We start from the raw sequence: 25,200 nt of genomic DNA, 5'->3' as shown, positions 1-25,200 counted from the left end.
CCCGTGCGAATCGGACATTTATATTACAGACATCCTGTGGTAAACTGACATTAGTCCACATCCCTGTGTAAAACTAATCCCGTCTGAATAGTACTTAAGGTGGTAGGGCAGCACAGTGGCGCAGTGATTATCATTGTCGCCTTAGAGCAAGAGAGTTCCTGGCCAGGGTGTACCCTGCCTCTCACCCAACGTCAGCTGGGATAGGCTCCTGGACCCCAAACAGGATAAGCAGTTTCAGGAAATGAATGACTGAATGAATAAGGGTGGTATTAATCTCCTCATCCAACTCACAGCAAGAAAGCAAATAAACGTATTTCCCCAGATGTCCCCAAACTATTCCTCGAATAAAAGGTCGTCCCAGCACACCGCGTAGTGAAGCACAAGTTGCTACTGCATGACTCATAGACACTCGAGCTTTTGTAATGTACGTTTAGACACACTGTCCTCTGTGAGGCCAGACAGGGTAAAAGGCTTTAAGTGCGTCGTATCGACTGAAGTGATCTGCGGAAAGTTTTCACAGGCCTACAGCACCTTGTCCTTACAGGCAGTTGAGAGGGGAAGTCAATCTTAAACCATCACAGCGGCTGCAGAGAAGCCTCAAGGTGAACGAGGATTAAGAGGAGAGGTATGTTAAAATATGCTGCTCTTTTCTTCAAGTGCTTGTTGCTGATGTGGAAGTGTACAACACAGGGTAGTCATAGGTATGAAATGAACTTGACAAGGTTTAATTGTTATTTGAGAGTAAATGAAAGGCAGTGGAGCAGCAGTAGTTCTCTCAGCTTTGGCGTGACTAACAGCCAGTTTTTCAGTCAACACAGGGAATGGATTTGATAAGGTTGACACATTTTGTTACCAGAAAGCAACAGAATATAAAAACCTGGTGAAATAAAGGGAATCTAAGGGAAATTGACAATTGACTTGATGGAGTTACTGCTTTTACAACAGCAGTTTTAAAGTGAAAGCCGAGTGCCATCTAGTTCCATTATATTGGAGAGAAGGCAGACACCTCTACGGCCGATATCTCCAACACTCGACAACTCACACCAAAACAATCTACACTGATAAACAGCACTACAGGTAAGAGGTAAAATATGTATTTTTTAATTTTGGGGGTGAACTGTCCCTTTAAGTCCATTCACTCATCTGTATCTAGTATCCAGACAGATGGAGGCCCAGAGGCAGGCTCTGGACAGAAAGTAAAGTGCTGGTTGAATTTGATTTCAGGCCAGCACTGGGTTCATGTGTGGTTTCATACAGACAGCAGACTGAACCGCTCAACTATCTCTGAGCACTTAGCCTTGAATATCATGTGGCAACAGCAAAGTATTTTCAGATACACCTGCCCAGACTTCTCCTGACTTGGCGCTGAGGGCGTTCAGTGGAGGAGCTAGCAGAGCGACAGGCCAGGCATGTGGGGATCCTTCTACTCATTACAGTCACAGCTCCTCACATGGCCTATATGTGCAGCTCAGTGCGACCATAGCTGTTGAGTTTGTCACCAGCACAAATGTATGTTGTATGTTGCAAGTCCTGGATGGCAGACAACTTTCTTCAACTCAACCGGGACAAAACTGAGGTCTTAATTATCGGTCCTGAAGCTCACAGAGAGAAACTCAACACCAAACTCCAAGAACTGGCACTAAAATCCCGTCAACAGGTGGAAAACCTTGGAGTTATCTTTGATTCAGATCTTAGTTTTGACACACATATTAGAGGTGGCACCAAAACTGGATTTTATCATCTTGACATCATTGCCAGAGTGCGACCGTTTCTCTCTCAAGCCAACACAGAGACACTGATGCATGCACATGTTGGACTATTATCTCAGCACAATGCATGTACAACTTTTGCACAAAACTATACAGTTTTCTATATTCTGAAACAGCTATATTTTTCACATTTTTTATGCTGTAGTACATTTTAAATCTGGCATGTATTTATTTCAACTTTTCCCAGTACTTTATGTCCTCTTAATGTTTTTATCTTTGCTCCGAAAACCAAAGCCAGTTGCTTGTAAGTGAAAACCTACTTGATTTTGACATCTTTTCCCATCTCTGATTAGTGACTGTATACTGTTACAACCCGGCTCTTAGGCTGCAACAATAATGGTTGATGAGACGAGTTTACAAAGAGTTAAGAGCTTCAACATAACAATAAAGAAAAACAGAAAAAAGGAGTGCAGTAAAAAACCTTCAAGGTGCTCTTTGGTGCTGGGGTGATAAATTATGGCAAAAAAAGGAGGTGACCAAGGCACTCTTGAGGTCCAAAGATTAAAAAGCCTTTATTTGAAGTGGCTAATACATTGTAAAAGATAAAATGCACCTACGCGTTGCAGCACACAGCCTTCATCAGGGTGACGAATCAGTCCTGAGGCCACAGGTGAAAACTATATAGGTAATACCAGGAAGTGACATCATGAGCATATGAACAAACAGGTGACCCAAATGAGGGGAAAAAGAGAAAAAACAAAAAAAACACAAAGAAAACAACATCAAAGTACACATATAAACACATTATCCCTGACAATACCAGGAAATAAATACCCTTATAAGCTAAGCTAAATCTAAGGCATGTATACACCGTTTAGATCCCTGCCAAACAAATATACAATCATAAAAAAGGAGAATAATCAATTTCCTCGTTGAGGCCTGGATATGTCATGGCCTTCAGTTGGAAAATCCAAAAACGTTCCCCGTTGTAGAAGGCGCTTGAGACGATCAACCCCCTCCGAGAAGTAGGGACCACTTCAATGGTCATGACTTTTAGTGTTTTGTGGCTGCCATGACCAGCCTGTCTGTAATGTTTAGCCATGGGATATTTGTCATTTGAAGTCCTGATGGCATAAACATGTTCAGACATCCTGTTCCTCAGTCTGCGTTTAGTGCGCCCCACATAAAAACAACCACACTCACACTCCAACCTGTATATAACGTGTGTTACAATTGATGAATGGATGAATGTGGTATATCCTGGGTCCATTAGTGTCTTTAAATGTGTTAGTTTTCACAATGTGACGACAAAAGTTGCAGTTCCCACATGGATGGTTGCCTGTGGGTCTGGGGAACCAGCTAGGCTTGGTTAAGGGAGCCAGGTCACTGTGTACCAATTTATCCTTGAGGGTAGGTGCTCGTCTGTAGGAGAAGGCTGGGGGCTCTTAAACACTTCAGAGAGCAGGATCACTTTCAATAATGCTCCAGTTTCGTTTTATACTGGCTGACAAAGTATATTTGTTTGGTGTTTTGAGGCCTGTGAGAATGTTTGAGAAGCCTTTTTCTCTCCAGAGATTTGGCTTTGTTGAGGGACTGATTCAGCAGACTGGGCCTGTATCCCCTTTGTTGAAACCTAGCATGCATCTCCATAGCCTTCTCCTCAAAATTCATCATCTTTGTCACAAATGCAGCGCAGCCTTTGAAAGTGTCCAAAGGGAATATTTTTGATCAGACTGGGGGAGGTGAAAACTGTCCGCCCTGAGAATTGTGTTGCGATCCGAACTTTTTCTGTTGATGGTAGTGTGAAGCGGTAACGATAAATAACTTAATAAAGTGTGGGTGTGTGGAAATATCTGCACAGAAAGCAAAAGAACAGCAGCTACACCGTGAGGTAAGAAGGACAATTCTGTTGGAAGGTGCTGAGCTTTTATACCATGAAGCACAGTGGGCCCAGGTGTGGCCCGTGAGGTAACTGACGACCCTCTGCCTCCACCTGCATCCTGTTACACAGAGCACAGCCAGGGAAACAGGCGTACCTGGTGGAGCGGAAGGGTCGTCACAATACTGTCTGCCTTCAGTATATCATTCAGCTTATTTTATGTCAGTCGTGTTTTTTTAAATAATTTATTTCAGTATGTTATGTTTTTTTTGTTTTCTAATGTTAAAAAAGACGAAACAAACATGACAGTGACCATGTTAACATGCCTTTTGTTTAGCAGGTCATGTCAAAAGCCTGTATCCTAGTAAATTTCATGGCAGTCCATCTAATGGCTGTCGAGTATTTTGCAAATGATTGATAGCTTGACTGATTTGTTGCAAGGCTACTGTATTTTGAGCGTTATAAAATGATACTTACATCCACTGCACTGAGTGTTATCCATGTCTGTGGGACAGTTACGGACAAGTGTGATTCAGGCGCTTCACTCCCCTGGGGTATTTAAGCTGCAGGCTGCAAACGCTGCCCTCTCTCTCGTTCTTTGTGTGCTGTTAATCTGCAGGTCTGTGCACGTTTAAGTGAAAAGGCTTCTACCACTGTGTTACACGTAAAGTTAACTATGTGAGTGCTTGCTCTCCGAGATGCACCTCCAGAAAGGCTGAGGAGCGATGCCAGTCTGGTGTATGGCAGCAGCCTGAAGTCAACCATCAAGTTAAGTCTAACAACGAAGGACAACTACAGAAACAACCAACGTGAGGCAAAAGTGGACCTTGGCCTGCTCTCCTCCCCCTTGGCGAGTAAAAAACACAGACATTCCCCAGCCTCTTTGGAACCAAAGAACTGACCATTCCCCCTCCGCAACATTAGATTAACTCAGATTTTGATATATGTGTAATTGTTCTTAGCATTGTGTTGTATTTTGCCCTTACATTACAAGGCGTCAAATCATGAAGTGTTGCACCTGTGGCTGTGATGTAGCACTGTACTACGGTACAGTGTGACATCACTTTGACAGATAGTTCCCACTGAACCAAACTGGTCAGCTATGATAAAATCCACCTATCAGACTAAACAATCTCACCCCAAGCTCGATGTAGTGGCTCTTCTGGAGCTTTCGATCACGTCACATGAACTTCATCAGCAGCTGAAGTCTCCCAGCTGTCATGATAATAATCTATCGCTGCTGTCACATGAAGAGCTCGTATTTTTCTCCGTAACAAAAAGCTCCCTTGTTGACTTCACGCCATAGATTTGTGATAGGATGTTTTACAGTTTGGACACTCAAAGGCATCGTTATCAGTTATCGGAGCTGGGAAATCCTCATTTAGCCCACAGCTACAGCATGTGCCCCACGTTAGATGAGTCACTATCAGACAGCGCCTCAACTTTATAAAATTTAAAGGGCCAGTTCACAATTTTTCTCAATCACTGGTAGACATGCACATGTTGTTTGTGATATTTGTCTATGAATTATCTGCTTCACATCTGATACTGTAGCTGAATATAAAGCAAGTCGTGGTCAACTTCTCCACCAATCCAAAACTAACTGTGTGTGTGTGTGTGTGTGTGTGTGTGTGTGGAAAGAAAATAGAATGACACATATTCTCTTTTCAGTTGATTTTGTATTTTTTTATTGAATAAATGATTTTAAAAGGTAATAACAATGTTTAAAACTACATTATCTTCACAGCCATTGCTTACATACTCAGATAACCCATCTATATATATTCTTTCAACCCTCCCCACACTTTTTGTTTTGCAATTTTTTTTTGTTGTTGCTCATTTCTTTTTTTCTTCAGTTTTTTATTTTTTAAAATGTGTTTGTTTATTTTTGTGGTTTTTTTTCTTTTGGAGTCATACTATCATATTAAATGCCCATTTCAAGTCTTGTCACACTAACAGCAATTCAATAGGAAAGGAGGAAGGGTCTAGCTCTACAAGGGGGATGGATTTTTTTTTTGAAGTTCCCAGTTCATATTATCCCATCAACATTTTTCAAGTTACTAAAGCAGAAAAAAAATTCCAAAAAAAAAAAACTGAAAGGAAAAGAAAGAGTAATTGGTATGAGGAGTTACACCAGGTAACCCTCCCAGCCCATCAGGCCACTGCAACAGAAAAAGTCATTTTGTACAGTGACACGTCTTCGAAGTCAGTGTCTCAAAAATTCAGAACATAGAAAACCACTAAAATAATTTTGAAACTAGATCCAAAATATTCTTTTGAAAAGAATTTATTTTGATGTACAAAAACAGTCATTTCCTTTTTTTTATTTTCTTTTTTAAAGTTTTTTTAATAAAAGCTTCAAACACAAGTTTATTGTAGTTCTTATTTCATTTGTCATTATCATTATTATTATTGATTCATTTATTCTTTTTTTTTTTTATTCATCTATCAGTGCGATTGTATACCAGTGCAGCTACTGGGTCCAGAGTAACGAAAACAGGCTTTTTTTCATTTATAATGGCATAAAAAATAAGGAAAAATCCATCTTTTATACAAAGTATAACTGCTGGTCTTTAGGGAAAAAAACATTTATAAACCCATAAAGCTAGGAGGCACACCATGGGATTTTCATTTTTGTAAATTATAGCAATAATAATAATAATAATAATAATTATACTACCACTAATAATAATAATAATAATAATAATAAACAAAACAAGTAACAACAATTTGCAACCATTTTTAACCATCCCTGACGCCGTCTGTGGCTTCAGGGATAGACTCAATGAAAATTCATTGAAAAATTGTGTTGCTCAATAAGTCAAGACAGTTGAGAAATCGCACAAAAAATAAAATAAAATTAAAAGACATAAAGAACATTTTGTCAATTTGCAGGGGTGTCTTTTGGAAGGACAGGAAGCCAGGCCTTAAGAGCAGCATTTGGGCATGGCCGCTGGCATCTTTGGTTCAGTCAAACATACGAAGGTAACACGAGCTTGAGCATTCCACGAAACATGAGAATGACCACAGAAGGAATGCTGAGGCTGAACTCTAACCCTGGTATGGAACCAAAACACAATCTGCTACAACGAACTACAAATGTCGTTCCATAATATCCCATGAGGTATCAATGCTTTAAACAGTTAATCAGTACAGAAGCAGGACTATTTTCTGCGTGGTTCTACGTAAAACATTAGCTCTGCGTCCCGTTAGAGATGCTTACCTTCAACGTAGTACGAGGCAGGCTGCGTAAGCCTCGGCAACAGGACCTTTCAAACCTTGCCTTTTCAGAGGTCAAACGATTCAGCAGCTAAAGGATAAACGGAGGATGTGCTCAGAAAAAAAAAAGAGCAGCATCCAGTCTTCTGGGAGAGGCAACGGTCACTACTACTGCCACTATCTACCGAACGACACACATCACACCTTGACAAACTAGGCCATGAGGTTGGGCCACAGTGTAGGGAGTAATTGAGGGAAGAGGGGGGAGGCTACGTGTGACTTCTTGTCCTTTCAAACCTGCAGGGGTGTTGACTTGCACTGGTAGGAAAAAAAAACACCTGTTGAACAGATCTGCATATATCAAGGATAGTAAAGGTAACACATGTAGGATTTTCTCTTAATACATCACTGTTAAACTGTAATAACGACCATTAACAGTACATTCCATAGCCCCTGTGACGTGTTTGCTGCAGGGCATTTTCCTTCTTCATTATATGTATATCAGTCTGGTTTTCCCATAGGGAATTGATCCCAAAAATCCCACGTTGGTTAACGAAAGCGCAGATTTCTTCTCGGGGCTACTGTTTGTATCAGTGACATTCACATCCTTCAGTATTAAAAATGTGCCGTCATGACTCATTTCACAGCAACATACTACAGAGAAAATCTTACATGCAGCATCTTTAAGTATGATATGATCAATGAGTCCGCATGACCAGTCACGAGCTGTGACCACCCCAATATGAGGTCCGATAGCACCATATTTGTCTTTTAAATCTCTTAATGGTTAATAAGAGTGTCTAAGCCATAGATCAAGCATATCATGGATAAAACCATAGGTCTCATACTCATACATACATGCAACTAAATACATTGCATGTGTATACAAAGACATATATGTAAAATAGCATGGTCAATTTGGTTTTGCAGCAGAAGAATTCAGGTTGTGCTGTATTAAATGGACCAGGAAATGAACGTCTGACTGTTCCTCTGTCAAACTTTTGATGTAGTGTATTCATGAAAGCATACATTTTGCGAGGCATGAAACGGTCTTCCCGTGGTTCAGACATTTAGGGTAACACCACCACAGTGTGCGACATTATTTTAAGAGAATGTGTTTACGGGGGGCTTTCAAAAAAAAAATGAAAGGACTGAGGACCAGCAGCTGGGTAAGACGAGAGCAAACAGGAGACTGCAGGCATACAGGAGCCCCCGTATGTCCAAGAAAGCATTCAAGTGAGGAAAACAACATCGACACTGTGGTGTGGAGATGGAACTGGGAACGAGCGAACCACGGGACAAAGGAGCAGTCGGAGCATCATCTACCGGCCCATCGTTTATTAAATCATTCATTTAAGGCAACACAACTTAAATCTGGGTCATTTCGGGTTACTGTGGATGGAGTGCCAAAAGCCCTTGACATTTTGCATAAAGAAAAAATAACCTGTCAGTTAGTAAAGGCTGTTACGAAGAAAGATGGTGGTCAAGTAACAGGAACCTCTCAAAAATTCCAGTTCGCAAAAAACTAAAGCCGAAACCCAAAGCGAGCGGATCGGGTGACGATCCTCAAACATTCTGGAAAAGTAAATCCAACTAGCCTAACGTGTGTGTGGATGTGACTCACAACAAGTAATATTTGGATGGGAAATGGCTTCTTAAGTCCTTACAAAGCCCTGGCTTTTTTATTTGTAGACCTTTACTGCAAGCCACCCGGCTCCATGCAGAGATTCTGCTCTAACTAACTCAACTGTGTTTGCTCTAACCTACTGCCAAACAGCTGACAAAACAGGCCACGAATCTAAACATTTCCTGTGCCGTGGACACACAAGATCAACGGGATCTCACTGAACAGCAGAGTGTGAGAGGGTAACGGTGGTAGTGCGGTTTCAACAACTAAATTAACTGCTTCAGAATCTGAAGAGCACGACGACATGCACTTCTAAATGACACAAACATGTTAATTAGATCCTTTGTGCGTCAAGTGGCGTGTCTTCATTCAAAATGACAACTTTGATACATCATACTTTGTGAACAAGTGACAATGGTTAGCTATAATCTGAAGAGGCAAGACAATGTTTCCAAAACGACGAGGGCAATATACAAGACGACCGACAAATGACTGAAACCGCCCGGTTAGACCGGTATCAGTGGTGCAGCCTTGCCTGAGGCTGGCTGGTGTTAAGTTTGCATTCAGAGGTTGAAGACCGAATACACTAGAGTTGACCGAATGCTAACACTTCAAGCCAAACAACAGACCACTCTTACAAGGTGTGGAATAAAAAGAGAATATGGCTTTAAGTAGTTATAGCATGTCCCATTCAAGTGACTCCCTGCCAGTAAACTCAGAAACCAACAGACACAGTAAATTTAAATGAAAGCATTGTTCATGCACATTCTTTTTTTTTTTTTTTTTTGTCTTCTGCTCCCCTTCTCCAATGCGGGGGATATCAGACCCACTTGTATCAAATTTCACAGTTAACAAATCCCCTGCACAAACGTGATTATCCTCAGACAAAAATGGCTTCCTCCACAATTACCTTAAAGTTCAAAAACAACAAAAAAAGAGGGAACGTGGCTAAAAGCTCGAGCCAAACAAACGCAGTTCAACGTTTACAGGTTCCACCACAAAAACTCTACGAATACTCAAGGGGAAGGTTTCCAAACAAACTCTGTGGGGGAACTTTTTAGGTAAAATCCAATTTCTAAATTTACTCTACTGGTTTTCATTTTGTGGCAGACCAATATCTATATCCACACACAGAAATACACACACGATTGTGAGCTCAAACAATAAACACTACCAGCAAAGGGCATCACAATCCTACTATCTATACTTTGGAGTATACAGATCCCAATATATAGTCCCAACTACAACACTACAAGAGTTTACAAGCAATCTCGACAGTCAATCTTTTTTTTTTTTTTTTTTTGAGAGGAATCAGAATAGAGACGACACAGCCTTTGAGAACTGCAGTTGCCTTGCTACATGGTATACATGTCTGAATAGTAAGATAAAGAAAAGAAGGAAAAAAATAAGTGTTTTCTTAGTAAATGTAAAATTGTAGCAAAGCCTAAACAATATAAGCGCGAGACTAATCCACCGAAAGAGACTTCCTTCCATCCACAGAATCAAACACCTGATTAGGTTTGCTGAAAAGACGTAAGATTAATAAAATCTAATATTTGTTTAGTTTTCAAAAAATATTAATGGATAGGGGGGTTATAGATATAGGTATACATAATGCTGCAAAAACTTAACCACAGGCAAAGAAAAATAAAGAAATGTGGATTTCTTGCCATAATCAAATGATGCTTCGTTGCCACCCGTTGCCATGTCAACGTCTGGGAGACGGCCAGCATGGCAACGGAAACTATCATCATAAAATGGTACAGTAGTAGAAATAGCTAGACCAGGAGGGGGCAGGCTCTCCTGGGAAAAGGTCCGCGGAGAGGTCCAATGATTGGTCATGCGGCTCGCTGTCAGGAATAATGGTTGTAGGGTGGTAGAGGGTGCCCAATGCCATTCTGGTAGTGATGGTGCTGGCGGTGGGCGATGTACTCTGCATAACCCATTGTCATCTTCTCGCTACGGTACCTGGGGATGAGACAAGATGTGTTGGTAAAGGCTAGCTCACCATGATGGTCACCACAGTCTGAACCAAAACGCAGGACCTACACTTTGACCCTGTTTAACACAGATGGGTCAATACTGGATTTAGGAAGTCTTGGCCAGAACAGTAAATTTATCGAAAGGACTCCACAGATTTAGCATTGCAAATTGTCTCTTTTGAGGTATCAAAATCGATGCAGTACAACCAGAGATATCTTTTTAATTCCACAGATTCTTCTTCCTTGTTAAAACATGGCTCCCACAATGCAACTTAACCACCAATAGTTTATTCGTAGGCTTTTCCAATTAGCACTTTTGGGCAACGCCTGGGTCAAAGCATGCCATGCTGAGTTTCCATAGTCGTTTGAACGGGCTGAGTTGTTTGCCACGCCTGAGATGGACCAACTTTGGGTTCGGGCTAAAAGCGTGCCCGACTGCCTCCATGGAGGCAGTGGTGATGTCTCGCCGACAGCAGCCAACCAGTGACGTCCCAGTTTTCCCCTCAAACAAGCATGTGTCTTGAGACGCAACTCACACCGAAGTCTCGGTGTGATCAGCTCTCAGTACTTATGTATCAACCAACTGAAGCTCTGTGGTTGGGAGAGTAGGGAGTCCTGCCTCTCTGTTTGTACTCAAGGTTCCCACACATTTTCATTTACACAATTTCCAAACTTTTCCATGACTTCTCAAGGACATGCCAGATTCAAACTCTATTAAAGCATAATTCTTAAAAAGAATTAGGAAACAAACGTGCCGGTAAACAAAACTCTGTCACACACAAGCGCAAAATAGAGCTACGTTATGTCTACAGCTACAGAAAATAGATTTGCAGTTACGTTAGATCACGTAGAAGGTTATCCATGTAAGATTACTGTAACATTTCATTACACACAACAGAATTCCATGACTTCAGTGTTTTTTTTACTAATTCCATGACTTTCCCAGGCCTGGAAAATGTGATTGTGAAATTCCATGACCTTTTCACGTTGTCCATGACCATGGAAACCCTGTGTACTTTCAGATATCATTTCCTTATTTTGCTGCTTCACAATAAAAGCTTGGGAATAACAGAATAACAGGACTTTTATTGGGAAGTATTTGTAGGAAACAAGTCTACTAGTACTGCAGGGATGAAGAGTAGAAGCATAGAAGCAGAAACAGCTACAGTGAGATGTTAAGATGAAGATCTGCAGACAACAGGCTCTTACAGCACCAACTTCTTTTACCTGCTGTGCTGTGTGATGGAAACACCCCCCCCCCCCCCCCCCCCCCTTTTCATATGTAGTAGTACACCTGTAAATACTCTGACATACAAAATCAGTAGAGTAACCCTTTGATCAACTTAAGTGGCAGGCAGCAGAATACATACACATACTTGTCCTTTTAAAATTCGTGTCGGCTTCGTGTTCATTGACAAAACTCTTACAAACATTAATCAGGTTAAATATTAGGATTTTGTCTGATGTTTGGGTACATGGATCTAAATGAATGCAAGTGGCAAACAAAGATTACAACAATGACATATTACTCTATCAGCACAACTGTAGGTAAAACAATAAGAGTCATCTCACCTGGTTAACTTAATGGTCTTCCTGAAGTCATTTGTGATGGGAGCTTTGTAACCTCCCTTTCGTAGTAAGGAATCTATGGTTTGAATGTGGTCCCAACCTTCATAAAAGAAGAGTTAAATCTCTTTACACATTCCTAAAAAAAAATCCACATCTGGAGCAACATACAATGTCTTTCTGAACATATATTAATTTCTGGGCACAGATAGAGCTTACCTTGCTCCTTTGCAACCTCTGGTAGGTAGGTGGCGGTGCGCTTTGATCCTTTTTCATTGAAAAACTCTATCCTAATACCGTGAACACCCACCTGAAATTCAAAACATACACGACAAGGCAACAATGTGTTTTTAATCCAATAAATGGCTCTAATTTTGAAACCAAGTGCAGCGTTTTTGCATTTGTTCAAACAGGTCATAGCATAAAACAAAACAACCTCCATATATTGTGTGAACGAGATATAGAGGGAAATGATGACATTAAAGGGCTGGATGAACCTGCAGGCAGCAGGAATCGTCATGTGATCCATACAAAACCAAGAAATGTGTTTTTTTCCTACAATTTGATCAATTTGCCCAGTGTGGACACAATTGTCTTTATAACTTACCTCATCTTCCAGGCCTTCTAACATTACTAATGGTAGACGGCGGGCTGATAAAAGTGCACAAGAGTCTTGTGGACTTTAACTATTTTTTGTGCGGATGGGTCCACAACTGAAGCGACTGCCGTCTTGCTTTTGGTCAGATATCCTGATATCTATAGGTAGTGTGTTCCATTGCTTTGGGGCGTAATTAACAAAGGCCGCATCCCTGATCTTCTTCAGGCTGTTGCTGAGAACCTCCAATAAACCAGCAGCAGATGATCGCAGTGTTCTTAGAGGCAAATAGTTAACAAGGGAGTTAGCGATGCAGCTCGGTCCCAGCCCATGTAGGGCTTTGTATACAAGGAGGAGCTTAAAATCAATCATAAATGTAATAGGAAGCCAGCAAGAAGGGCTAAGACTGGCCTGATGTGCTCTCTCCTCTTGGTTCTGGTTAAAAGCCGAGCTGCAGAGTTTTGAATGAGTTTGGTGAGTGGTGTTTTTTGGGAGACCAGTTAAAAGTGTGTTACAGTAGCCTCTTTCAACTCTGTTCATTGACGCACTGCTGTCAGGCTAACATTACTAGGTAACATTGGCTAGCTTTGGCTACTATTTTCTACTTAATATGTCAACCATTCCCAGGTGTCTGGTGAAACACAGTTTAAAATCTGTGTTGTGGCTAAAAACACGGAGAAGTTGTCCCAGCACATTGTAACTGCATCCAACTCGAAGCACTTTAAACTCAACATTAGTTGACTCTGCTCCTCTAGACTGAAGACAGAGGATTATGATCCACATCTGCTGCCTTGGGTTCTACTATTTTTGGTACTTAGAAGTAGCCTTTTCCCCTCAACTTGGTCAACTGGAACAGCTGTCCCTGTCTAAACTAGGGATGGGCAAACGATCAAAATTCTTTATTCGATCATCAAAAACATTATTGATTAATTGATAAGTGAGTATTTCAAAAGAGAGAAAACAAAAGAGTGCAGTGCAGACTATCGCCGCAAGAGAGCACAACTGCCCCAGTTTTGAGCTTCAACCCCCCAGGCCAAAGAGGAAGAATGGCGTGCACGCGCAGTTCGCCCCTGGCTGTTTACAACCGTTGCCAGCCATGGGTTACAGGCTTCGGTTTTCAGCGAAACCTCCGTCTGTCAATGGCGCAGTGTTTTCAGAGGCCTCAAGGGAAGCCGCCGAAGCTTTGGAGAGCGATGAGAGCCCCCGTCTGTTTATGATTTTTTGCCTGGCATAGGTCTGGTGGGGGGTCTCGTAGGCACAGCGGCTCGCTGGGCCTGTAGCATTGTAGGGGAAACACTGCGACTATCGAGCAAAATTACTTGTGATCGATCAAAATCCTTAACAATCAATCATCGATAATTGAAAATTGATGCCCAACGCTAGTCTAAACCATTTGTGCAGTGTTGGTAGTCTTTACCTCCAGTTGCCTGCCCACATCTTGACAGCACACCGATATATGACGTCATACGTAAAGTAGCTACTAATGGCAGAAAGAGTGAGCATTTAAGCACCACACTTCTTAATGCAAATGTTTTTACCAAATCATGTCTCTTACCTCCCAGTCAAGGTAATCACCGACGTCTTCAAAGTTGGTGAGAAGAGATACTGAGCAGAAGAGGCGAGGCAGCTCATCCCTTGTCATAGGGGGGAAGCGGCTGTCTTTAAGGGCACTGCGGGCAGAAAAGCACACGCAAAATACAATTACAAGAGGTAATTCAGAAACGAGTAATCACAGTCGAGTATGAGGAGTGCCAATTATGTGATGACTGTGTGAAGAATATGAAAATGCGATGCACTCCAATAACCACTGCTTATTGGCCAGTGAGGTCACAGCATGGACTCTGATCATGGCCGTTCACAGCAGCTCAGTGCTGTTTGTATTGTGTGTATCTGTACACAGTACCATCACAGAGCTGCGAGTGTTTACATACATTTGACACGTCAGCTGTGTCTTCCCTCAGGTCAAAAACACACATACCAGGTATTTACAGATGGCTGTTTTTACACTGGAAGACTCACTCTTGTGCTCTGTGCCATTTGCAAGATGACATTAAAATATCAGTAACATAAACCATTTGGATGATACATCAATTTGGGGTTAACCAGTGTCACTGGCTATGACATTATTCTGACGTTGATACACTCATATAAACAGCATTTTTGTTTGGATAATCCGAGTTAGACCTTTTTCCTCTTTTAAGACGTAGGATATGATGGTTTTAATCTGGTTTTAGAAACATTCTTTGAACACGTATACAGCACATTCGGAATATATGTCTCAATTAGGGATTTTTACCACAGTACAAACCGTGTAGCCGACAGTTCACAAGGCTGGGTTTGAGATGCGTGCCCAAAAGACAGGCTGCATTTCTGGTTAGAGGGAGTAACCCACCTACTTTTAAACATTATGAAAAATTTGGATAGCAACAGGCTTTTGGATACACACAAACATCGCAATGTTGACCTTTTCAAGGGGCTGGTTGAAGGAATGAAAAATGGAGGCTGTGTTTGCATGGTCAAGCTAGTCTGCTACTGGAGGAAAACTTTTTGATTCAAAGAGGCAAAACAGCACAAGCGGCCCCAGCCATTCCACTCCATATTTTGACATGATAAGGGACATATCAGGGCATGTTAAGTGGAGTATGCACGCCTGCATGTAAGCAGGAATATTAGTGGAGTGTTGATTTTCATTACCCATGTAAACAACTTAGTGGGTAGACTGGATTTTGGGGATACAGGAAATTACTGCAATATTTTGTGTATGTAAACGTACTCAGTGTGTTCCCAATACAACTACATAAGAACTCTGTATTCTCACAACTTTACATTTTTTTAATTAAACATCTTTATAATACAACATACATTACAGTTGTAATTATCAATACATTTCATTTGTGTCACTGCTTGTCCTTTTGATCTCATCAGCGCCAGGTCATCACGACAAAACACATGGTTTCAGCATCTTTCTGCATCCAAGTCAATGTTAAAGACAAACTGTGTTGCTGGCACACTGTAACTGCAGTTTGTCTGACTGTTAATGACAAATGCTCACACATATACAGTAAACAGTATTCAATTGTCTATATAAATAAATGTCAAAGGAAAACATTCATGGAAAAACCTACTTCAGAACATTAATGACTGTTTTGAATAATTTTTGAAGCCACAGGACCTGGGATCAAAGGAGACACACGCTCCATATGTTTCACTTTAATTTACCACAGCCAGTCCCTCCAGGATCTCGCCGCCCAAAACCCTTGAATTTGTGGCCAATTTGTCAAAAATTGCAGCATTTTTGTGTGATTTTTTTTGAAAAAACGCTGGGAAATTGCGGGACTTTTCAAAAATTGCAAGCCCCTGCAAATATTGCGGACTTTCGTTGAATTTGCGTTAATTATTGCGATTGCAAGATCGCGATTTTCTGGAGGGACTGCACAGCATCACTGTTTCTCCACACTCCACAGTCATGCACCATTTGGTCTACAGCTCTGAAACATAGGAAATAACTTTGTAGTGTTGCTTACCTGGTAAGGGTGTACTCCCTGAGTCCTGAGTGCAGATTCATGGCAGAAAATGTACCTATACAACCCCTCAACCGCTTGTCTCTGCCTATTTTCCACGTGACAAACAGCGGGCTGAAAAACAACGAGAGCACCATGTAAGAGCAGTGACACTTTAATACCTTTCACACTGGATATACATTGCTGTATTGTGTAAAAGTTGGTTAACAGCACACAGAAGTGAACTCCGATGTAGTGTGCCATAGCTGTATTCACATTTGGTAAAACTGGCACAATAGTCTTCAACACCATGATGCATAAGCTTTCATCCAAGAATGCAGACTTTGGTTCATAGCATTGGGCCACACACACATCACATGAATTTCTTCATGCAGAAGGAAGCTCACCTAGCATGCTGAGCTAGCTAAGGATGCCATTGATATTTACATCATGGACAAGCCTCTTGTCCATGAGTAAATACACACTTCCGTCTGCGCGGTGATATGGTTGGAGGGTGTAGTTTGGCTGAAAGAAAATAGTTCCTACACAACAAGAACTGTGGATTATCTTGAGTAACCATGTCATGATTTCTGGAAAGAGACATTGCTGTTGAGTTTTTCAAATGGATTTTTTTGGCGCTTTGAGCACCACAAGTTGAGTGCCATCTAGTCCCATTACATTGGTGACAAGGCAGACATCTCTACGGCTATTATTTCCTTGGCAAATTTACACTGATAAACAGCACTACAGGTAAGAGGAAAAACATGTATTTTTTGATTCTGGCATAAACTGTCCCTTAAAAGGCATCTCATTTGGGTTTGCCTAACTTAAGTTCATGGAATTAAGCACTTTGGAGAACAATACTCAACGTTATGACATTGTTGGCAGGCACCACAGTGGATCAGAACCAAAACTGTGCATAACAGGGATTGCGATGCAGTATTATGTAAATAAGTACAGACACCCTTTCTACACCAGACACCGTTCCAGTCATCTGTCTAACGGGAACAAACACACTTAAATTTTAACCATTCTAGCAGTCTACGCTGGCTTGTATCTGCTCCTGCTTCAATCAAGCTTCACTACTCACTCACTTCACTTTCCTTGTCTGTTTTCTTCTACATTGATTGTGTATTGTGTTGTCATGAGCACTGTCAAGATGATTCAGATTCACTATGACACTGACAGCTTCTGCCCAGGTTGCTCAACAGTAAATGGCAGATCTTATTTTGATCCTCATTGTGTAAAGTTAGTCTGACTTACTGATTTATTGTCACTTGCCCATTGAAGGTCTTGTTCTCAGATGCCAAGTCACATACCATTGCAGGGCTGTGGACTATTTTCTTAATGTGAGCACCGGTCCAATTTTAAGAGCAGCAATTAAATTCAAAAATGACACTTCGATACTTTAGCAATATTACTCGTGTCACTGATTCATTCTTTGGTAATAGACAATGATTCTTCTACAGCAACAAGGCTTGTCTTCTTTTACAGCACCTCATGACACTAATGAAAATTAAACTGTGTAAAGAGAAAGGAGATGAATGGGGAAAATAGCTCAATTTGTTTCCTCTGTGAAGAAATTTTCAATACCTGAACCAAGTCAACTTCGCCGCTGGCTCATACACAATGTTTTGTGTTTAATCCATAACGTCCTACACTGTAAAAAGTCCAATTTTTTAAAAAAGAAACATACATGAGACATTTTCTCTTTGAGCACAACTTAGAATTTTATTTTTAGCTTCTTTATATATAAAACAACTGGTTTACAACATCAAAATCTCAAGTTCTGATTCAATAAATACCAGTGATTAAAAACAAAAATGTGAACTACAAAAGGAACAAAAACATTACAGCTACAGCACACAGGCGCAAATAGTCTTATTAAAACCAATGTGATGTCTAATGGTCATTGCTTTTGAGTCTTGTGTCTTACTGAAGTTTCACCCAGCAGTTCCTCAGAAAACCTCTGCATGCTAACTGTCCTGTGGCTTCATTACATCTTTCCCGGACCGTTTCCCCTCTCCTCTGCCAGTGAGGAAAGGGCGGTGTCTTCTGGTGTTGTCCTCAAAGAGGGGATCAACAGGGGCAAGGGTTAATGTAACACAATGCATGACATGTATTAACCATATAGTGTGTTTGCTGGCTAGTTATTACCTTTGCACTGTAATCTTAAATTTCAGTTGAGTTAGCTATAGCTACAAATTTTAAGTAGCTTACGGTATACGTATCAATGTCAGCACACATAACATTACACAGATTAATTAATATTACCCCAACAGTTAACTACAGTTGCCTTATGAAGTTATACAACCATTCAAGTCAACTACAGTAAGCTAGCTAAATGACCTAACAAGAGATATTAACTTACCTGCAGTAGCGCTCCCCAAGCAGCATGGTTCATTGGTTTTCTTGCAGTCAAAATGAAGCAAAGTATTTTAAAATATATACTGCGTTCGCGGTCCTTGAAGCAGCTACCTATGCGCATATATTGAGTCACAGCTCTCCACATGTGTCCCTCTATTTGGAGGTGAAGGCTTGCTGTTTTTACGAAACGACATGTAAGCCAGACAGCCAGTCTAGACGGCAAGAACACCCACTGTCTCAAGGGGATTCACAATTGCAATGTTTACCATTATGACCTAAAATAAAGGGCATATTTGCAACAAGCATGGGTCCCGTTTCTTAATTTGAGCACCACTGTGTCCTAAAAAAAGATCACAAAATGTGACAAATCATCAGAATCTGAGGCCCTTAATTGCTCACTGGTTAGCTGTGCAGAGCACTGTGTCATTATCAAATGTTGTAGTTGTTCTGAGCATTCCAATAATTCAATCTGACAGTGCCCCCAAGTTAAGGACATGTCGAGGACACCACAGACCATAATTATGAGTTTCTCAGACCTGTGGGAGTTTTCATATTGGGTGGGCATTAGTCTACTACATTCCTGGTCATGACTGGCTGGTTGGCTTTAGACCTTGGTTTCATGTGGTGAGGGTTCGCCGCCATCCCAATGTTTAAACCTTCAAGACTGACAGACTTAGGGTCCATTTAAATGAGATTGATTTTTCTATGGTAGGTTGGTACATTTAAATATTGCATACTTAGATCTACACTGACTGCTTAAGTTAAAAAAAGATTATTTTAAGAGCTTCCAATGCGTAAAACCTTCTAACTCTGTAAGCCCTTTGTGAATACCTTTCCTATGCCCCTGCCAAAGGAAATTACACACATTTTACAGTTGATTATGCTTATGTTTTTACTACCACAATGTTGTTATGATCACAAGACACTACCTAAGATATAGCTATTATTGTGTTATTCAGAGAGCCAGCAGCAAACACTCGGTTTATCAAACTATATCAATTCCTACCTAGGCATTCTAAATCCTGACACCCTTAGGCAATGGCGCACTTATCCTGATTGCACAGGTGACATCAGTTAATGTTTATCAAGGTTTAATGCTTAGTGTGGACACTGGGGCTGGGTCTCAAAAGGGATTTCCAAATGGACACACCAACACTGGGAGATTACTCTTAGGGCACATTCACACCAGGATAGTCCGGGTGACTCGGTTCGATTGGGCGGGGAATGCGGAAAAATTTCACACCTTCATTTGGTTCGGTTCACTTCCACACTGCACTTTTTAAAGCAGACCAAAGCCCCTGGACAGCATTACGCAGTTACAACAGTTGCTCGTTTGGGGGCAGTATTGCCCGAAATGACCATACAAGGAAGGAAAAAAGCATGAGGAAGAAGACGACTGCTCATCGATTGGCCAGGGCCGACAACAGAAATCCGTACCCTACAGTCACATACCTTAATATATTGGTGTCGCAGTTTTTTTTTAACCTTAGATCTGCCGACCGATTAAATCTGCATGCCACCATCCTCTCGCTAAACAAATTCAAAACTGCTTCTCCCGGTTCACGCTGTTGGCTTTGTTTGTTTTTTACCCAAAATGCACTGCACTCTATGTCACTTCCTCTCTTTGGTTCTCTGGATAGTATGTTTGCATTTCCCACTGCAAGCGAACTGCACCAGGGTTCACTTGCAAGTGAACCGAGGTCCCCAGTTTTAAAGTGGATCAGGGTCGCTTGTTTGGTCCGCACCAGAGTTCGAATGAGCATTCACACCACTACAAACGAACTGAACTATCCATGGAAGTGGACCAGGGTTCGTTTAAAGCGGACCAAATAGTACCAGTGTGAATGCGTCCTTAAAACGGACTGGAGAAATATAATGTGGTGGCTCACACTTTTTACTGTGGACTTGTGCATTAATTTTTAGAGGCAGCCATGTATGGAATCAGTAATGTCTGAAAAACAACTAAGAGTGTTGGATCTGCATTTCACAATTATCTCACATGTATGTGGTTTGTCCAGCTAACAGCAAAGGTGCGGTACAGTGAGCTGTAGCCATTCTGTCTGTGACATGTCAATTCATTGTTCAGTGTTTGCCACACCACTGTCAGTTGTGAATGGTTCTCATATTTGAATGTGTGAAGCCTCTTGCCTGGAATTTGCTGAGGTGATTTTGAGATAGACTCTGGATAGAGATGTTAGTGTGATAGGTTGTGAGCATACACTTGTTTGACTAAAGGCTCCAACATGTTGGATTTTCCTTCAAAGATCAACATGCCGAAAGCAGCATTTCAACAGACTCATCATTCAATACAGTCTCAGCTATAAGTGCAGAAAAAAATGGATGTGAATGTGCTGAGTATACAGATAAGGAACAACAGAGTATGCAAACAGGGAGTGTTGAAACTGTTTACACAAATACACGACACTGACAACCCATTATGTGCACTGGAAATGTATGCAGCATTGTTTGTTAGTGTGGAAGAGTGTTACACTTCGATTTTAAACTTTAATTTGTCACATGACAACAGAAAGACACACCTAAAAACAACATGAAGCAATTCCCTTGACTTTTTTTTGATACTTTTAAAGTGGTTCGTGTCAATAAGTAACTCCAAAGACTCTTTGCTTAATTCAGGTCAATACACTGGAATACTAAACTGTACTTGCAATTGCACACAATTCCTTTACAACCTCAGAATTTCAGTAAAACGCCCTATAAGTCACATGCTGTTACAATACAATGCTCATCTAAGGTGGGTGCAAAATGTTTCAGTGGAGGGCGTAGGAGTGCGATTCCAGGCAAAAACAACCCCCATACATTTAATTATCTTATAGATTATCTTATAATCAATTTGGACATGACACATACAGAATTATGTTAAGTGAATACTTGGAATGAATTCACACCATATTTGTCTGTTTGCTGCATTAATGTAACACTGACAATACTGTTTGTACGTTAACTTTGGCCATAAAGGATGCTCAGAGCTTCTTAGTACCAAGCAAGAACCACATTTTCTTTGTTGGTTGGTGCTAAACTCGGTTGACGTTAGTTTCTCTTAATTCGACAGTACACTACTATAAAAACCTGCTTTAAAAAACGAGCCAGTGATGTGACATGTCATTAAGCCATAGTATCACAGACTTTTAAAACATATACCATTAAATAAATTACCACAAGCTGATTTGGTTTTCGTTGCTAAGCTAATGTAGCTTGCAGCTAACAAAGCTAAGCCTAGTATGTGGCAACCCCGGGTTCATTGAGGGTAACATAAAAGATTAAGCACACTAACGTTAACTTTTGATGCTTTATATTTTAGCGGTTTGAGTGCTCTAACGTTACTAGTGAAACTGCTGGTGTTAAACTGAATAAATAAGCGATGTTTAATTTCTCATTCCACCCTGTTTCTCTTAGCTTAGCGTTAAGTGTTAGAGGCTAGCTAATGTTAGCTACTAGCAAACAGGCTTAACGTTAGCCGAGTTGAATAAACAGTATCGTAAAATGTCTTTTTCGCCGAGTAGCGACGGGAAATTTAAATGTACATCAGAGCACATCACTCAGTGACATGTGACACAGCGTAATAACATCATATTCAACCATTCATTGAAACGTTAGTGTTGGGTTAGTACAGCAGCGGGCCAGTGCCGACAGTCTGTTCGACAAGGCCCCACAATCCCAACTTGGCCAAATTAAGCTATGATCGCGAGGTTTTCACGTTAAATTCATTATAAGTAAAATGTTGTTTCGATGTGACAGTTTGTGCCCTTAACAGTGAAGCTGAATCCAGAGGCAACCCCATTAAGTGTGCCGCAAAAGTGATATGCTGAGAGGATATACCATTGAGCTTTGACATGCAGCAAAACAACAAAAGGCAAAAAAAATACTCACTAGGGATCATTTGTAAACCTGGGTGTTCTCGGAGGTTGGTATCCGTACAGATGGCAATAAAGCACGTCAAAACAGAAGCAGCACATCTCCGCTGAGACGACCATTTTCCTGCCGCCACTTCCCGAACCAGGTCCCGAGCTGAGATTCGGGGAGAGGCCGGATGAAGTGTAACCGGCCGGGGCTGGGGACAGAGCGTTTGTGCCGCTGCTGCCACTACTACTACTGCTGCCGCTAACGTTACCCCCGGGTCCCCCCAGGCCGTTGGCTCTGCTCACGTTCGCCGCTGCTGCAACGGTCGCGGAGGAGCCAATCCCCAACTCCGAGCCACAATGTCCGGTTCCTGCCACCCCGCTTCCCGCCCCCACCCCGCCGGGACCCCCCGACCCGGGCGATCCCGACAGTTTCTGCTTCTTCACCCCGCAGCACCCGGCCGCCATCTTGGAACAATCTGCACCGACACACCGCTTCCGACCCATAACCGTCACCGCGGGAAGGGTGGGGGGGAACGCCGACCAGACGTAGAAATCCCACTGCGTTGATACGTATGACGGACAATACTCCACTTTCACTCTTTTTTATTTTTTTGTCGGACGACGAAATAACCGATGTGGCGAGAAGACTGCAATGTCACCCTAGCGTTGCCTTTAAAAATGCGTGACTTCGCTACGCAAAATCCATAGCTGGATAAGCGTTTTTTCCTTGAGTAGTCAGCCAGTCCAGCTTTGGACCACGGTGTTCCAGTGGATCACCAATAACGTCAAGTCCCAGCCTAATATTCACCCCTTTTCCCTAACACGACACCATCCGAGGCGATCTCAGTCAGTTCCTCTTAAACATACAAGTTCAGGGAGTGCACGGTCCGAACAGGCCGCAGATGACAGTAGCCAGGCGGTCCAGATGTGAAGCCGACAGCCAGTGCGCTGTAGCCCAGCAGCACACCTCTCCAAGTGGAAGCCGGGAGCTTGAGTACGCAGCAGGACCCATAAGCTTCAGCACAAATTGCGCACAATGTCTTGGACAGCGTAGCTTCTCATTGCACCAGCTTGTTTGCCACTGCCTCACGAACTTCTAATTACACAACAGGCCCAGTATGTTGGAATTCCAGACGCTGGGATAACGCAGAGTAAAATGGCATCTGACAATGCGGGGTTGGCATGGCACAATGAAACGCGTCAGCGCCGAGCAAGTCATTTCAGTAACGTTAGCCCACAGTTTGCACCTGCATGATGTCTGCTCTTGGACCTGGTTACCAGAAAAAATCTCAATAACAGCCCCGCGTCAGATGTAGAGCTGAAAGTTTTCAGTACAGGTTTGTTTGGAGGTTGTCATCCGTTTATGGGGATACATATAGAAGAGCATTCTAGTCCGTGAGCCGTGAGAAATCCTCCGGGTTTGGCAAAGCTCGCTCCGCACCCGTCTCTCAGCTGCTACCATTCAGTGCTGTTCGGGTAAAAGCCCTGTGATCAGTCTGTGGGCACAAGCATCGGTGTCGTCGGCACGCCGGAAGCGGATTCAGCAACTGCGTTGCGCCCAGTTGCTACACATTCTGCGTAGCTTCTGGGGGTATCAAATTTGCAATTCAGAAGAAATGTACGGTGCCGTGGAAGCATGCGCGCTCCCGACGCATGTGTGCGTGCATGGAAAAGTATCAGTATCCCTAAGCTATAAAAGGGATAGAGCCAGAGTGGTCTCTCTGCACTGGGCCTCTCCTTTAGACTGTTTGCTTTTAAGGGAATTGATTTGCCAGAGTCTTTGTGCTTCACTGAGGTGATTTATCCTCTGTGTGTGTCTCTGTGCGTTAAGATAAAGGTTAATGCTTCCTGTTAAAGTAACTTGCAGTGTTGGTTTCATTCCAGATAGCTAATATGGAGTCTTACATATCATGTGCTGGTGCTCAGGGCTGCTGGTAGACATTCTGGGCCTCATGACCACAGCTTATCTGGCTCCCTGAAACAGTAAATGAACATAAGTACTGTAATCTCTTCAACTCCCATGGGCGGATTATAAGACAATGGGCCCCTGGGTGCAGATATGCAAAAGGCCCCACCTCCTCTTCTTTATTTGGAGCAAGACTCACAGACTTTATGGTTTTGCCTCTTTATTGTCATTGTTTTGCATCTCTTTGTGGTCATTATGCATCTTTTGTGTGTCTTTGAGGTCATTTTGTGGTTATTTTGTGTCTCTTATAAGTTCCTTTGCATGTCTTTGTGGCATCTTTTTGAGTCTCTTCCTGCTTGGTCAAGCGGGATTATACTTCTGCCTTGAATTGACATCGTAGACTGACATGCACCTCCCCAGAAATGTAACTACACGTCACGTCGATGCAGACCACATGTCTATTTTTGTAAGCTGAAACCATTTCCCTCAGTGGAAACAAACTTTGATTTACTTTTATTTTGCAGATAAGAAACAATAAATTGTGAAGACAATACAGCCTCCACAAACTAGCATTTTTTGTGTGTGATTTATCCTGGCTTTACAGGATAATGTAATTATGCTAATTTTTACAATGTAAAATGCCATAGGCTTGTGCTAATAATGTTAGCATGTTATATTTATTTGGAAAAAATGTTCAGTATCAGACAGTTGTTTTGTCAGTGAACCTTGTGAGTTCTAATGGAGCCGAATTTTATGATGTTACCTTCGTTACATGTTGCTGTTGTCCCTGGCTTTATATGAGTAAAGGAAATCTCTGCTAGCTGCTAGGCTAATTTATACAACTTAAAATGCCATAGGCTTGTGCTAAAAACATTAGCATGTTGTATATGTGGGGAAAACGTGTCCAGCAAAAGACAAGTGCTTTGTCTGTGAATCTTGCAAGTTATAGTGAAGCTGATTTGTGTACTTGTAATTGAAAATGTTGCTATT

The 25,200-nt window shown here is 41.8% G+C and overlaps 1 protein-coding gene across 1 annotated transcript; it reads right to left on the bottom strand.

Annotated features, from left to right (window-relative positions):
- Window positions 1-10,060: 10,060 nt before the first annotated feature.
- ammecr1 (AMMECR nuclear protein 1) lies at window positions 10,061-22,944 on the bottom strand. Its single transcript, XM_033638511.2, has 6 exons — window positions 22,333-22,944; window positions 16,102-16,212; window positions 14,133-14,247; window positions 12,202-12,292; window positions 11,989-12,085; window positions 10,061-10,402 (listed from the first exon to the last, which is right to left on the bottom strand). The coding sequence occupies exons 1-6, from the start codon at window positions 22,806-22,808 to the stop codon at window positions 10,288-10,290; spliced, it is 1,005 nt and encodes a 334-aa protein (XP_033494402.1). The 5' UTR covers window positions 22,809-22,944; the 3' UTR covers window positions 10,061-10,287.
- Between the last annotated feature and the right edge of the window lie 2,256 nt (window positions 22,945-25,200).

This window comes from Epinephelus lanceolatus, chromosome 11, assembly GCF_041903045.1.
Source record: "Epinephelus lanceolatus isolate andai-2023 chromosome 11, ASM4190304v1, whole genome shotgun sequence".
Classification (NCBI taxonomy): Eukaryota; Metazoa; Chordata; class Actinopteri; order Perciformes; family Serranidae; genus Epinephelus; species Epinephelus lanceolatus.
The sequence above is the reverse complement of the archived record's forward strand: the minus strand, read 5'-3'. Positions and strand labels throughout refer to the sequence as shown.

What these genes read in the sequence shown, in the direction of transcription:
- ammecr1 (XM_033638511.2), bottom strand. Translation starts at nt 22,808, where the DNA reads ATGGGTCGGAAGCGGTGTGTCGGTGCAGATTGTTCCAAGATGGCGGCC. An exon ending in AGGTTTACAAATGATCCCTA is followed by an intron (nt 16,213 to 22,332) that starts GTGAGTATTTTT and finishes GTTGTTTTTCAG; the next exon opens with CCCGCTGTTTGTCACGTGGA. An exon ending in AGGGAGTACACCCTTACCAG is followed by an intron (nt 14,248 to 16,101) that starts GTAAGCAACACT and finishes TTCTGCCCGCAG; the next exon opens with TGCCCTTAAAGACAGCCGCT.